The sequence below is a fragment of the Lontra canadensis genome, unplaced genomic scaffold, assembly GCF_010015895.1.
Source record: "Lontra canadensis isolate GAN:19392208 unplaced genomic scaffold, GSC_riverotter_1.0 scaffold1, whole genome shotgun sequence".
Lineage (NCBI taxonomy): Eukaryota > Metazoa > Chordata > Mammalia > Carnivora > Mustelidae > Lontra > Lontra canadensis.
Window position 1 is genome coordinate 59,793,703 of NW_022630995.1, and position 14,526 is coordinate 59,808,228.

A 14,526-nucleotide genomic window follows, 5' to 3' on the forward strand; every position below is an offset into this window, starting at 1 on the left:
TCTTCCTCCCTCACTGGGGCCTTGCTGGGGCTGCACACCTGGCCACTGCTCATTCATGCAGGGGGCACTTGTGAGGGACACACCGTGTGGCCCTCCACAGAGAACCTGCATCCTTTCTCCAAGTCACTATCCTTTCTTCCTCGAGCCTCTCTGGTTGAGTCACTGCAGTACTCTGGATCATGAACAAATGTGTTTGACTAATTATCATCCCCAGATCCCATTTATACCATACAGCCTGCTTTTTTTTTTTTTTCTTTCTTTCTTTTTTTTCTTCTAGGGACAAAAATAGCTACCAGGATTTGAGGGCTTACCATGGGCCAGGCAATATGGCAATATCCTCAGCTTCCACACAGACCGTTTTAGTTAATCCTTGCAATTAGTATATAGAGCCAGTGCGCTCTGTCTCAGGCTCCAAGTTTCAATGCCGTCGTGTGGATGTGAAATTATAGAGCTGAGATTTGAGCCGGCGTTTTTGGCTCTAAATCCTCTGTTCATTCCAGTACGTCCCCTCCACCCCGCTCTGCAGCTAATTCCACCTCTGTGGCCAGGCCGATCCCTCTCTATTTTGTCTACCACAATGGTTACCAATCCTGGAACTAAAAACAAACTGCCTCAACAATAGGAAGGAACAAAAACCAAAGCACACTGGCTTCCGTCGGCCGCAGGCCAAGGGGATCAGAGTCTGTACCCGAATGGGGCCAGGGATTTGGAACCCTTGCCCTTCTAAGGGCTGAAGGTGGGCAGGCCAGTTCCCCAGGGAGCTTGTTAGAAACGCAGACGTGCGGGCCTCTCTCCAGACCTCCTGGATTAGAATCTGCGTTTTGAACTAGCTCTCCCGGGGACTGGTTTGGAAAGCACCATGCTAGGCGATGGCAATGCGGCATCCAGATCTCCTAGGAAGGGCGCTGATCTCACCCGCCACCTGCAGCTCTTCATCCAGATCCTTTGGCCCTAACCTCTCATCTCATCTGGAGAAGAATGTTGTGTGGGTTGGCTTTAGATGTCCTATGGGACAGGTTACGTTTATAATCCTCATAGGATCATGGAGTTCTCAGAGGCTCAGAAATCTTCTGGCCCAAAGCCCCTGCCATGCCACGCTGCCCTCTCTGGCGTGCTCAGGTGCCTCCTTCCTTCAGTCCTACGGTGTTCTCTCCATTACCCAGGTAGACTTTTGTAAATATGGAAACGCCTTGCACTGGTGTGGAATGCTAGGCAGTGCAGAAAGGCTAGAGGAGTCAGTGTTGGAAAAGTCCTCTTCTTTCTCAAGGGGAAAACGGGGCCAATTACGCTTCCTTTCCCCAGACAGTAAATGTGACCCAGGGAAACTTATTTACATGATGTGGGCTGACCTTGGGTCTTTTCTGCCCTGCTCCCTTTCCACCCCATGTGAGGTAGGCCTCACAGCAATTACCATAAGTCAATCCAAACAAAAGCGGGAATCAACATTTGTTGACGAGTGTCATGTGCAGGCAATTTCAAGAAAATAAATATTTATGGAAGTCTTGAGATATCACTGTCCTTTCATAGACTGACAGGCACAAGCTGAATCTGTTTCCTCTTTCTTGGTTTCCAAGATGACCTGCCAAGGATGGAAATTTGACACCACTGCAATGTGCCCTTAAGTAGTTGCTTAAAGGTGAAAGTGAAGATGTTTTTGACTCCTGGAGATGAACAAAAACAACAACAGAAGAAACCATACACTGTTGATTGCTCAGAAGTTTGGTTGGATATGGAAATGACAGTTCTGTTGTGCTTACTGAGGTTTCAGTACATTCCAGAAAATTAAATCACTCAGCACCCTTGGATGCTTGTTTCTGTCTGGCAATATAATAGCTCTCATCTTTCTCCTCTTCTCATCTTCCTGGGCAGGCTCTGTCCTGTGCCTGGAGTACACTCCCCACTGCCCACAGGGAGGCATCGCCATTCAAAGGAAAAGAAGCACAGGGGATTTAGAGATGGCCCATGGCCTCATTTCTTAGGTCTGTGACCTTGAGAAGGTCATTGGACATGATACCATGTTTGCATATCTGTCATGGGAAGAAAAGCACACCATTCCCATTTGCTGAATGTCTGCTTTTGGCAAGTCCTATGCTATATATTTGGCAAGGGTAGTATTACTTAATGTTGATGGCATCCATGTGAAAGTAGGTTTTGCCCATTTTGCAGAATGATATGTTGAGTCCCAGACAAGGAAGATACTTATCTGAGTTCAGAGATCTAGGAGATACTAGCCGGCATCTGCCCAATTGCAAAAGCGCCTTAGCTTTTCCACTACTACAGCTTACCTTTTCATCGCTTCAAAAAAGGAAGATAAAATGAGAATAACCACCACTTAGTTTTGTTGTGGGTATTAGAAGAGATAATTTACACACTCGTGCTCACCACCTGGGTGCATTAGGTGCCCAGTTGGTAATCTCCTTTCCACTCCTTTTGTTAAATCCCTTAAATGACTTGTGGCTGAGTGTTTTGAGCATCCCTGTTATCCTAGAGGATCTTCCAGTCTGTGCCAGCTGTGCCACTAATTTTTGTTGAGGGGCTGGAAGGGTGTCCTGCAGACAGAGGGATTATAAGCAGTGCTATTTCTGATGCATTAAATTTACTGCTCATGGAATATTCTAGTTATTTCACTTTATGCATGAATACATTGCAGTGGTGGGACTGAGGGAATATATTGTAGTTAATTACATTTGAAATCTAGGTCATGATGTGAATTACGTAATAAGAAGATTTAAGGAGAAAATTAAAATATTTTGAGGGCTTATTTCATGGTTTCCCCTCCTTTTTAAATTAAAATATTTTCTAGACTCTCAGGTGATCTTGTCCAGTCACCACTAGAAATCTTGACATCTGGTTTCTGCCGGATTCTCTCGGGATGAAGAACTCACTACCGTTTGATACAGTCTTTTTCATAGACAAGCTGTTGAGGATGTCTTTCTATTGAATTAAAAGCCTTCCTTGGTACCTTGGGCCATTTGCTTAACCTTCCGCTACATTCGACACGTTCATTCAGCAAGTAGGATCTCTAGCCCCTACTATGCACAGAAATCATGCCAGACCCTGGGGGATGCAGCAGAGAGAGAGTCAGGACACTGTCGGGAGGCTCTGAAATTGGCTTTGTCGGGCGGAGGGGCAGACCACAAACAAGCGTATATAGTTTTGGATAGTACATGAGAAATATATAATGGGATGATGGGAAAGCATGTGGTTAAAAGAGAGTGCATCAGTCCATGTTGTAGGGAAAGCCAGTATTTGAAGTAAAATCTGAATGACAGGGAAGAGCCAGCCCCAAAAAGCCTCAGATCCAGCATCCTGGAAAGAGGGAGCAGGAAAGGCCAGGGCCCAGAGCTGGCATGAGCTCAGGGTGTTCAAAGAAACAGAAAGGTCAGCGAGGTGGGAGCTTGGCTTGTAAGAGCAGATTGAGGCCAGAGGGACAGGCAGTTCTCATCCTGGGGGATCCCTGGGTCTGGAAAGGAATTTGGATTTAATTTCGGGTGCAAGGGAACCTCCATCTAAAAAATGCTGTGTGTGTCTCTGGGTCACCCAGGCCTGGCATGCAGTCAGCACCTTCAGTGGGGCCCGAGGAAACCTGGTGTTGCTGATGGGGAAGTCTCTTGCCTTTTGAGTTTTTGCAACTCAGGGCTTGGTTTAGCACTGCAGGATCAAGAAAACAGCATCTCTGATAAAGGGAAGTGAACTGAGAGGGAGCTAGATCTCTCTTTGGGAACTCTTAACCCATCTACAAAGGAAAGGGGAGGGTTTGTTTTGCTTATCCTTCCAAGAAATCCTGTCCCTCCTTGAAGGACGGTTACCAGGTATGAATGTCCAACAGGACCAGAGAAGCTCCCGTCAGTCCCAGGAACTACTTGTACCCTAAGTCCAGGCATTGTCAAGGGGCGAAGTGGCAGTGACATCCCTGGCTTTGCCTGCTCAGACTGAGTTTGGATACTAGTTCAGCTTCTACCTTTCTGGACAAACTGCTGAATTTCCCGGAGCCTCACTTTCCTATAGTGAGATCAGTTCTCTTGAGGGCTTGCAGTGAGCATCCCAGGGGCCCCCTATGCAAAGTTGCCAGCCTGGTGCCTGCTCAGTTACACGTGGTGCGGATGGGAGCTGCCACCACTGCTTCTGGTGGGCAGGTGGCCAGGGTTCCAGGTGCTGTTGATCCTTCTCGCCCAACCAATGCCAGCTTGGGGCTCCAAGCTTCCAGAACGTTCCAGTTGGGGTCCTGGCTCACAGGTTCACCTGAGCTTGAGGGTCATCTCTTTTCTGAGAGTCTTACCAAAAGGTCCAGAAATTCTGGCTGTGCCACTGAGATCAAATTAGCCAGCTACCACAGGAGGAAGTTGGCCACAGTGGCCACTCTGTGTGTGTGATATGTATTTTATATATATATAGCATATATATATGTATGCTATATATATATATATATATATATATATATATCTCATACATATCCCTACTTCTCTCTATATGTGTAGTATGTGTGTATGAGACTTTAGCTTAGTTTTTTATTTTCCTATATACTTCAAGTATTTTTGAAATGTAGAAGGCTTTAGACATTTAATACATTTTTAGGAAGTATTAAAGTAGAAATGAGGATACTTTAAATTACTAATGGCCCCCTTTTTGTTTGTTTCAGTAAAAAGTATGTGTGTGTGTGTGTTTGTGTGTGTGTGTGTGTGTGTGTGTGTGTATATATATATATATGTGTATATATATATATATATATATATGTGTATATATATATATATAGTTTCTTCTCTGCTCCCTGTTGGTAATTCCCCTTTATAAAAAAAAAGAAAGAAAGAAACTCGGATGTGCACTATACTATTCAGGATGTCTCATATCTGGCCTCCGGTTCTGTCCCTAAGGTGTTGAAGGATTGGGATCTGTGGCTGCTTTCTGAGTCTGAATATGGAGCTGAGAGATGGGGTCAGCAACACTCATCACTGAGAGTAGAGTAATCTAGGGATGCATGGGGGACTCAGTCAGTTAAGCACCTGACTCTTAATTCAGCTCAAGTCATGATCTCAGGGTCATGAGATCAAGCCCCACATCTAGTGTGGAGCCTGCTTAGTATTCTCTCTCCCTCTCCCTCTGCCCCCCTCACCTCAGTCTCTTTCTCCCTACGTTAAAAAAAAAAAAAAAGAAAAAGAAAAAGAAAAAAAGAATAGAGCAGTCTAGTGTGGAGTGGTTACTCTGTCCTGCACGTCATGCGGCTCACCCCCACGATGTGCACACGCATACAAGAGCATACACACAGGCGCAGACATACACAGGCATGCATAAGCACATGCATGCATACCCCAAACATGTAAAAGGTAAGCACAGTGGATCCATTTTGTCAGTACTTACGGGGCAGACCCTCACTGAGAAGGAAATGAAATTTGATTGAAACACGTCAAAGCATTCAATTGAGTAAGGAAAAGTTCCATTAAATTGAGCTCATTCAATCAGTAGAAAACTTGGGACCACATCTTGATCAGTCATACCTCCTTAAATGTTTTTTTCTTTTTCTTTTTTTTTCCCTAAATAGTTATGTCCCCTGATCTTGCAGATCCCTTCTCCAGTTCTGTGATTCTCTAAAAATGTCCAGTTTTTAATTGCTTTTCTCAGTTAAGACATTTTAATGTGCATTTTTCAAAGCTGCTAATATAGTCGCTATCTGAGGTAGGCAGTGCAATTGGTTTGATTATAAAAAATGGAAGACCATAAAAATTCCTCATTTATACATTCTAGACAACTTTTAAACTAACAAAGTGAATTTTAAACCTGGCATATAGAAGACGATGGGTTCTCTTGATGGAGAACATTTTTACTGGCTCTCTAAAGCCCATGGTCCCCAAGGCAGGCCTGTCACTCACCCTTTCCTGTGTTTGGACAGAGACAACTTACAAGAACTTTCAATGCTCTCTTCCTGGGAGATAGTCAAACATGTCCTGATGATGGTAGTTTATCAGTTCCCTGAAACATGGATGTGGCTCCTCTGTCCTTGGAACCCCACTGCCATCTGGCCCAGCAGTGGCTGTGTCCTTGTGGGATTCCAATGCCTAAGTGTTATGAAGTTCAGACATAGAGCTGAACTTTATAAAGAGGAAAAGGTATAAAGGAGGCAGTTTGTGGAAAGAGCCCTGCATCCAGAGTTCTGAATTTGGGCTCTGAATTTTGAAGTGGATTAAATTCTCCTGTCCTTGGGCAAGACTCCTGTCCCGCTTGCTACCTTGCTCTATTTGGTCACGGTGCCAATGGCCTGAGCAGACTACGAAACCACTTCATGAGCAGTATGGCTTTGCACACGGGAAGGAGTTTTGCTCGTTTTAGCCACCTCCCCTGTTTGTCCCTCTAGGCTGACTTCAGACACTTTCTCTACCATCCAAATTTGTTCCAGGTGAAATGAGTGAACGTGTGTCCTCATATTACCCTGCCTAAACTATAATCAGAACGTATATAGCGCTGATGACTGCAGTCAGGTTATATCAATTAACCTTGGCCACATTTATTCTACAATACCAACTATCCCAAAATTCAAAGCCACAATGGTGCATTCTCACTAACGAGCCAGTATGGCTGTGATGGACACAGTGGACTTGCATGGTGCTCTGCTGTACATGTCTCTCACCTTCCTCTGGAGCCCAGGGCTGGGCAGGGCCCATTCTGCTCACGGTCATTGCAGAAGCACAAGAGGGCAAGTGCAAACACACAAGGCTCAAGGCCGAGGCTAGGGACTGCCATTTTGCAGCCATTGGCCAAACCCGAATAAAATCGCTGGGGAGCACACTAACCCCACCATGAGGCCACAGCAAGAATTGGATGCAGGGAGGAGTAAAGAAGCGGGGGCTAAGCATTCAGTGTTTCATAAGGGTTCACCTGTCCTTTTAGATCAGGAGCCCCTGGTGGGGGATGAGGGACATGAACAAAGTCTGTTTCTATATCCCCAGCCCCTCTGCCTGGGGCTGGCAGGTAGATATTTCAGTGATGTTTGCTGAGGTCCAGAAGACCTTTCCTACCCTTCCCTTAACAGCCGAGGTTGGCAAACTGACCACAGGGCCAAATCTGTCCCTGTTTTTGTGCATAGAGAGCTGAACATATAAATTGTTGAAAAAAATCAAAAGGAAATCATATTTAATGATGCATGAAAATTTCATGACATTCAAATTTCAGTATCCAGTAAGTAAAGTTTTATTGGAATGCAGTTGCACCCATTCCTCTGTGTACTGTCTGTGGCTACTTGAGCAAACAGCACACTTGGGAGTTGCCATAGGGACTGTGTCCCATAAAGCTGAGAACTTTTCCTATCTGGCCTTGTATGGAAAATGTTTGCCACCCCCTGTGCCACAGGATAAAGAAATGGAGAGAGCTCCAGAGAGATGACTGCGGTGCCGAAGAATAGAGTTGCAAGCTTCCAGTAAGCCCTGTATGCATTTGGAGTTAATATCTCCCCCTTTCTTTGTTTCCTAGTAATTGGCAGCCTGCAACACCCATGTGTCACTGATCAGAAGGCATTCCCCGCGCCAGTGCTTCATGACCCAGCGGCGCTGGGCCCAGTGAAGCCACCATGGTGACCAGCACGGCTGCACTGCTCCTGGGCGTGGTGCTGCTGGTGGCCCAGCTCCAGCTAGTGCCTTCCCGCCCCGCCATGCCCGGGGCCGAGCCCGGCCAGCTGGAGCTTGCACGCAGAGGGGCCACCCTCCAGGGCGAGGGCCAGGAAGGTGCGGCCCCCAACGGCTCGGCCCAGCAGCTGCCTCAGACCATCATCATCGGTGTGCGCAAGGGCGGCACGCGCGCATTGTTGGAGATGCTCAGCCTGCACCCCGACGTGGCAGCTGCCGAGAATGAGGTCCACTTCTTCGACTGGGAGGAGCACTACAGCCAAGGCCTAGGCTGGTACCTGGGCCAGATGCCCTTCTCGTCCCCGCACCAGCTCACAGTGGAGAAGACCCCCGCGTACTTCACGTCACCCAAAGTGCCTGAGCGCGTCCACAGCATGAACCCGGGCATCCGGCTGCTGCTTATCCTGCGAGACCCGTCCGAGCGCGTGCTGTCGGACTACACCCAAGTGTTCTACAACCACGTGCAGAAGCGCAAGCCCTACCCGTCCATCGAGGAGTTCCTGGTGCGTGACGGCCGGCTCAACGTGGGCTACAAGGCGCTCAACCGCAGCCTCTACCACGTGCACTTGCAGAACTGGCTGCGCTTCTTCCCGCTGCGCCGCATTCACATCGTCGATGGTGACCGCCTCATCAGGGACCCTTTCCCGGAGATCCAGAAGGTTGAGCGGTTCCTGAAGCTGTCGCCGCAGATCAACGCCTCGAACTTTTACTTTAACAAAACCAAGGGCTTCTACTGCCTGCGGGACGGGGGCCGGGACCGCTGCTTGCACGAGTCCAAAGGCCGGGCACACCCCCAAGTCGACCCCAGACTCCTCAATAAACTGCACGAATATTTTCATGAGCCAAATAAGAAATTCTTCGAGCTTGTGGGCAGGACATTTGACTGGCACTGATTTGCAATAAGCTAGGCTCGGAACCTTTCCTATTGTAAGTTCTGGTGTACATCTGGGGGAAGAAAAAGAAAATAATTTTAAAAGGGCATTTAAGCTATAATTTATTTGTAAAATCCATAAATTACTTCTGTACAGTATTAGATTCACAATTGCCATATATACTAGTTATATTTTTCTACTTGGTAAATTGAGGGCATTTTGTATTGTTTTTCATGGTTGTTAACATTGTGTAATATGTCTCTATATGAAGGAACTAAAATATTTCACTTCAAAAAAAAAAAAAAAGTCCTGGAGACCCTGTCTTTTTTGAATATAATTAACTTGCCCCCAACTCAGAATAGCTGTCTGTGTTGTACTCATTGCAGAATCTATATTCCTTTGTTGCTTTAAAAAGAAATGTTTTTCATGGCTATTATGCTTCTCTCTCGCCCTCTCCTTTCGTCACTGTTCATTTTAATTTTTAATGTCTCTCTGTGGTCATCAGATTTATTTTTTACTTGCATTGTGAGATTTGTCTTCACTCAGATCCCCTATAATTCTGGAGGTGGCAGGTTCACCTACTCCTGACTTCAGCTGGTCCCTGAGCGTGGATTTTAACCCCCTGTTATTAACCCTGAGTGGAAAAAGCAATATTAAGACTGGAGAAGTAGTGAATACTAGCAAGAAGTTCCCTTGTCGCACGTCTTTGCCTCGAAGAGTGCTTGCATACGTTTCTGATCTCAGCAATGGGCAAAACCTACAATAAAGGGGATGAAACCATTGGCCTTCAGAATGGTCTTGGGGCTGTGTGCTTTGCCCGAGGTGGCAGTGGGTCTCTGGAAACCCGTTTCTCTTAGAAAAGAGAAGTTGCGAATTGTATGTGTTCCCATCTTGTAGATTTTGTGGAAAGCTGACTCATGGTGTAGACAGACTTTTGCTTAGGTTGGGAGTCTGTTTATCTATTTCCTGAAAGATCGATATGCATTTATAGACACATATTCTGTATGCATTGAGACATAAAATATGTGTGTGTTTTAAAATCAACTCTGAATGTGTAGTCCTGAAATGGAAAGGAAATTTAAGCTCCCAGGGGTCAAAACTGCAAAGAGAAAAACACAAAGTGGAGGTAGAGCCTAAGGCAGCCCTTTCACCTGCACCTGGGGGCAGAGGCCTGATTGCAGTTTCACTTCTACTCTAACAGCTGACTTCTTGGAGGTGGTCATGCAAGCCCCTTGCATCTTGGTTTTCTCAGGCATTCTCATTCAGTCAGCCTTTTACAGAATTATATTCACTGGATGGGTTTTCTTTTTATGAAAGCAAAACAAAATCATTATGTAAAACAAAACAAAACAAAAAAAAAAAAGAAAGAAAGAAATACAAAGAAGCAAAATAAACCCATTTCCTGACAGTTTATATTTAAGGCAGAGGAGTGAAATGGACAATATATATAAGAACTCATTGAAAATGCCCCCAAACAACCTCAGGAAGTAGGAATTATTATGGTGAGTTCAAGGAGGAAGAAATAGGCACAGAGGAGATAAGGAACTTGCCAAGGTCACACTGACTCCAAGCCAAGGCTAGGAGTCCACTAAGAGCCGAAGCATAGATTTGTGGTGTTTTGGTTTTATCCTGCCCTACACCTTCTGAACTCAAAAGGAAAGGCCCAGACTCAGAGACCATTCTTCTGACTTAACCTGACAAGATTCCTTCCCTGGTGCCAAATGTCTTCCCCCTCAAGAGGCTTGCCGGAGTCAAAGGAGAAGGGCAAGAAAGAGCCTGCACTTCTCTCAGCGGTGCTATCAGGGAAGTGAGTCACCTTGGTTAGAGGCCACAGCTGCAGCCTGGCCTGACCTTGGCATGGCCCAGGCCCCACCCATGGCCTTGCAAAGGCAGCAGGAAGAACGCCTCTCACCTCTGAACATGTTAAGGTTGTCATTACACAACCAACTCCCTAGAGGGTGTGGCCAAAATATTTATAGCATACTTCCCCTGTGGACATGGCACTTTGCAGTCTGGAGAGAGCGTCCTTCCACAGCACAGGGTTGGCGGTTGGATCTTGCTTCCTCACACTCATTAAGAGCTGAAGAGAGGAGAGGCCTGGAGAGGGCCCAGTCAATTGCCAGGATTGCCCAGGAGTTTGGTGTGGAGACTTGAAACTGAGTCTTCTGACTTTTCCAAAGGATTTTTCTTTTCTTTTCTTTTCTTTTCTTTTTTTTTTTTTCTTTTCTTTTCTTTTTTTTTTCTTTTAGCCTGCTTTTTTTTTGGTAAAATACCCATGGATGCCTGTGCCCTAAGGGGGATGCCACACTTGAAGCATGCGGTGTTGGCATCAGAGGTGGTGGGCAGGAATGGAGGAAGGAAGGACTGAGCCCTGGGGACATGACCTGGGGCTAACACGGTTCCCCATAGGAGTGGTCCAGTGTAAAATGACAAGTTGGTGAAAATTCAGTAATTGTTGATTTGGAGTAGGGGGTCTTGACTGAGGATGTGTTCATGGGAGTCTACATGGGCAAAGGGGTCGGGGTCCTAGTGGTTCTCTATTATTCCATTTATGGCAAAAGTCCAGCCAGTCCTTGGGAAATACAAGGAGTACTGTACTCCAGTAGCCCAGGCATTTCAATCTCATCTGAGCACTCCCAGATTCAGAGAAGGCCCTGCAGGGGACTCAGGGCTGCCTTTCCAGGGGCACAAATGCAGGGACTTGGAGCCAGATGGGCACCTGATCCCTCTGCAAACACCATATCAGTTCTATTACAGAGAGATGCCAACTAGAGGGAGTGAAGTTCCTCCCTGACCAGCCCAGGGCCAGCGGAGCCTCCAGGTGGGGCAGCCCAGAGAGGCAGCTAGGAGCAGTTGAGAGCAGAGCCTCAGCCATTGTGTTCAGAATATTCCCTGCACTTGATGCTTCTGCATCCGGACAGCCCCTGCCCCCTCCCTTCCTCCAGGAATCAAGTAGTGCTGAAATCCAACAGACACTATTTACTTATCAGCTCACAGTCTAAAATGTGCTAGTTTAGCACCAATGACGATGCATCTCTGAGGACAGGGTGGCTTGCTCTTTCAATCTGGGAAACTGCTATTTAGCTAAAGGGAGATGTAGGGCAGAAGAGCCCCAATGCGCAGGGTGATTGCTACTTAAAGAGGTGGAATCTAAGATCACCACCTACCGAGAGTTCAGGTGTTCACTGTAATTCTATTTTTCCTTTGAGCCGTACTATGTGTTTAGCATGGTGTTAAGCCCTCAGGAGTATAAAAGAAAATATAATAGGAGTTCATAGTCACTAACTCTTCTGAGTTTAAACAAAAAGCATGGAGGGGCCAGGAAGGCAAGGGGATGATGCTTAACTGTGTTTGGACTGGCCAATGCAATATGTTCTGTACTTTCTCATGTCATTTCGGAACATCCCTGGGAGGAGTCCGCTAGCCCCACTATGGAGAGAAGGAAACTGAGATGGAAGAAATGGACCTGCCCTCATTGTTCAAGAAGAAAGAGGAATATCACTCAGCCCAGAGTGATAGTTGTCCCCGAAATGGGGAATGTGGTACTGAGGGTCATAAACAGAAGGTGAGAGATGGTAGAGATGTCTCTCAAAATGCCACTACTCAGAAGTAGGAAGAAAAGAAGGATCTTCCCAAAGGGCATGATCACTTAACTCCTGGGCCATAGGACCATGTTCTTCCCACGGAAAAGTTTCTTGGAGGAATTGCCATGATGCTGGGGAATGGAAGGCAAAGGATGTAACCAAAGGGCAGCTTGAGGAATCAAGAGAGTGGTGATGGGGAGGGGAAAAGAGGAAGGGGATGTGGGCAACAGACTTTAAAACACATTGAGAGATCACTATGCAACAGACACTTGTGGCCTTGTCATCTGCTTCCCACTTGGTGGAAGCTTTCTTAGCAAGCAACCATGTATCTCTGTCTCCTGTGCAGGTGTATCTGTCACAGAAAAATAACTATCCTTTATTACACACCCACTATGTGCTTTGTGTTTTAAGTATGTTGCTTCCAGTCCATGTGATAATTCTGAGAAGTAGGAAATGCCATGGTGCTGATTTTGCAGAGGAAGAAACTCAAACTCAGATCATAAACGGCTTGTCCAGGATGCCAGAGACAGTGATTTGTTACAGTTGGAACTTAGTCTCTGGATGTCCTCGCTCTGCTACTCTGTGGTCCCTGCAATCTTGGAGTGAGGGGAGGGAGAAGTAAAGCATAAGCATCTATTACGCAGAGCACAGCATGGAAGAGAAATGATGGGCAAACATAACAGATATGGTTACACCAGACGGTCTTCAAGTGAAAGAGTGGCTGGGGACTTGACACAACAGAAACATGGTAAAGCAGGCTCCTTCCTGGCAGACCTTCATTTAGGAAGTCTGCACTTGGGCTAGCATGGAGCAACATGGTGGAGCCCTCCAAATGGCAAACAAGGAGTGAGAACCACAGCTACAAACACTCAGCAGAACTTTGAGCTGCTTGGCTGAAATACGTAGATGTAGGAAATGGCCCTGGTTCTTTTTCAGTTCCTTCTCATACCAGCATCTTTACTCCTTTTCTTCCAAACTCCCCTGTTAGGTCACCTGAGAGCAAAAGCATTTAGAGCCAAGAGTCCTGGGTGTGTATCCCAACTTTGCCAATTATTGGGCAAGTGGAATAGGGTTCAAATTCTCAGAACCTCAACATCTATCTCAATATAAGTGGGCTGAGATTTACTTAATTTTGTTTTGGGGGAATTCGATGAGACAAAGTAGATTTTAAAAAAAAAGTAAAAACTCTGTGAGGATATAGTGTAGTGGTTAAAAGCATATAGGATTTTAGGAAACAGACAAAAACTGATTTGAACCTGTCTGCAGGCACCCACAGCCTTGTCCTCCCCATTCACTTCCACTAAGGGACTGTAGCCACTGCTGTTAGCACCACATCCAGATCCCATTTCTAGAAAGTGTCCCACCTCCACCTACCAAAAGAATTGGCTGCTTGGGGCTCACCCTATATTGCTTTCTGGAGGACTTCCCTGAGTTGAAGGAGTTGACTTACCTGAAGGTGCTTGGGGAGTTGAGCTCACTCAGCTTCCTTGCTGGGGTTTGCCTGTGACGAATGATTGATGGATGTGGAGAGGCAGAGGGTTGAGGGATAGCAGCTCAGCCTGCTGGTCCTGGGGAAGAATGACCTCTGTTTTACAATTCATGGTCCAAAACTCCTTGAATTATCAAGCTGATGCCAGACTTCTGAAACCACACTTTTCTTAGCTTCTTTCCCTACTTTGTCCTGTGTCCTTCATTGCCTTATGCATTTCTTTTGTAATCCCATTCTTAATAGGTGACTTGCCCAAGAATACAGGGATCCCCATCCTAGGTTTTGCTTCTGGGCATCCAATCTAAAATAGTCAACTTGCAGAATGTTTTTAGTCTCTCTGCACTTCATGTAGAAAATATGACCAACACACAGGATTATGATAATTCTTCTAGTTAAATTAAAGATGAGAGGGAATGAGTCTATTTTATTGACTGATACAGAAAAATGGTGAATATAATAGTAGAGGCAATCATTACCAAGTAATGGGTCTCTTTTTTGGCTTATCACACTGTCAAAATAATGTTAATGCATCAATACCAAACAAACTCCCCCTTCCTGAAAATTTCCTTGTTCTCACAAATATGAAGGCATTGTACCATCTTACTTATGTTATAGGACATGTATCTCTACTGTTTGTTGAATATTTCATGTGGAGCTTGTTCATAGATGTCCCTTCCTCTTGATTGCAACACCCTGGGACCTAACACAGTGCCTGGCACCTGGTATGTCCTGGAGGCAATCTGATGTGAAAACCTCCTCTACCATATCCTAGGTTTGTGGTCTGGCTGCCTCCTGGAAACACCTTCTCTAACACTTCTCAATATACTGCCTCATTTAATCCTGATAAATCTCTGAGCAAAGAATCAATCCAAGCTCCGTGCTTTTGCTGACCATAATATTCCCAGCAAATAGGGCAATACTTGACATAGAAGGTACAAATATTTACCAGCTAAATGACTCATGGAGGTGCC

The 14,526-nt window shown here is 45.9% G+C and overlaps 1 protein-coding gene across 1 annotated transcript in view; it reads left to right on the forward strand.

Annotated features, from left to right (window-relative positions):
- The window catches only part of HS3ST1 (heparan sulfate-glucosamine 3-sulfotransferase 1), a 28,185-nt gene extending 18,923 nt beyond the window's left edge, over positions 1–9,262 (forward strand). The window contains exon 2 of the mRNA XM_032854960.1: positions 7,459–9,262. Coding sequence (XP_032710851.1) covers positions 7,556–8,503 — 948 coding nt within the window. The 5' untranslated portion in view covers positions 7,459–7,555 and the 3' untranslated portion in view covers positions 8,504–9,262. The remainder of the gene's footprint in view (positions 1–7,458) is intronic.
- The last annotated feature ends 5,264 nt before the right edge of the window (positions 9,263–14,526 follow it).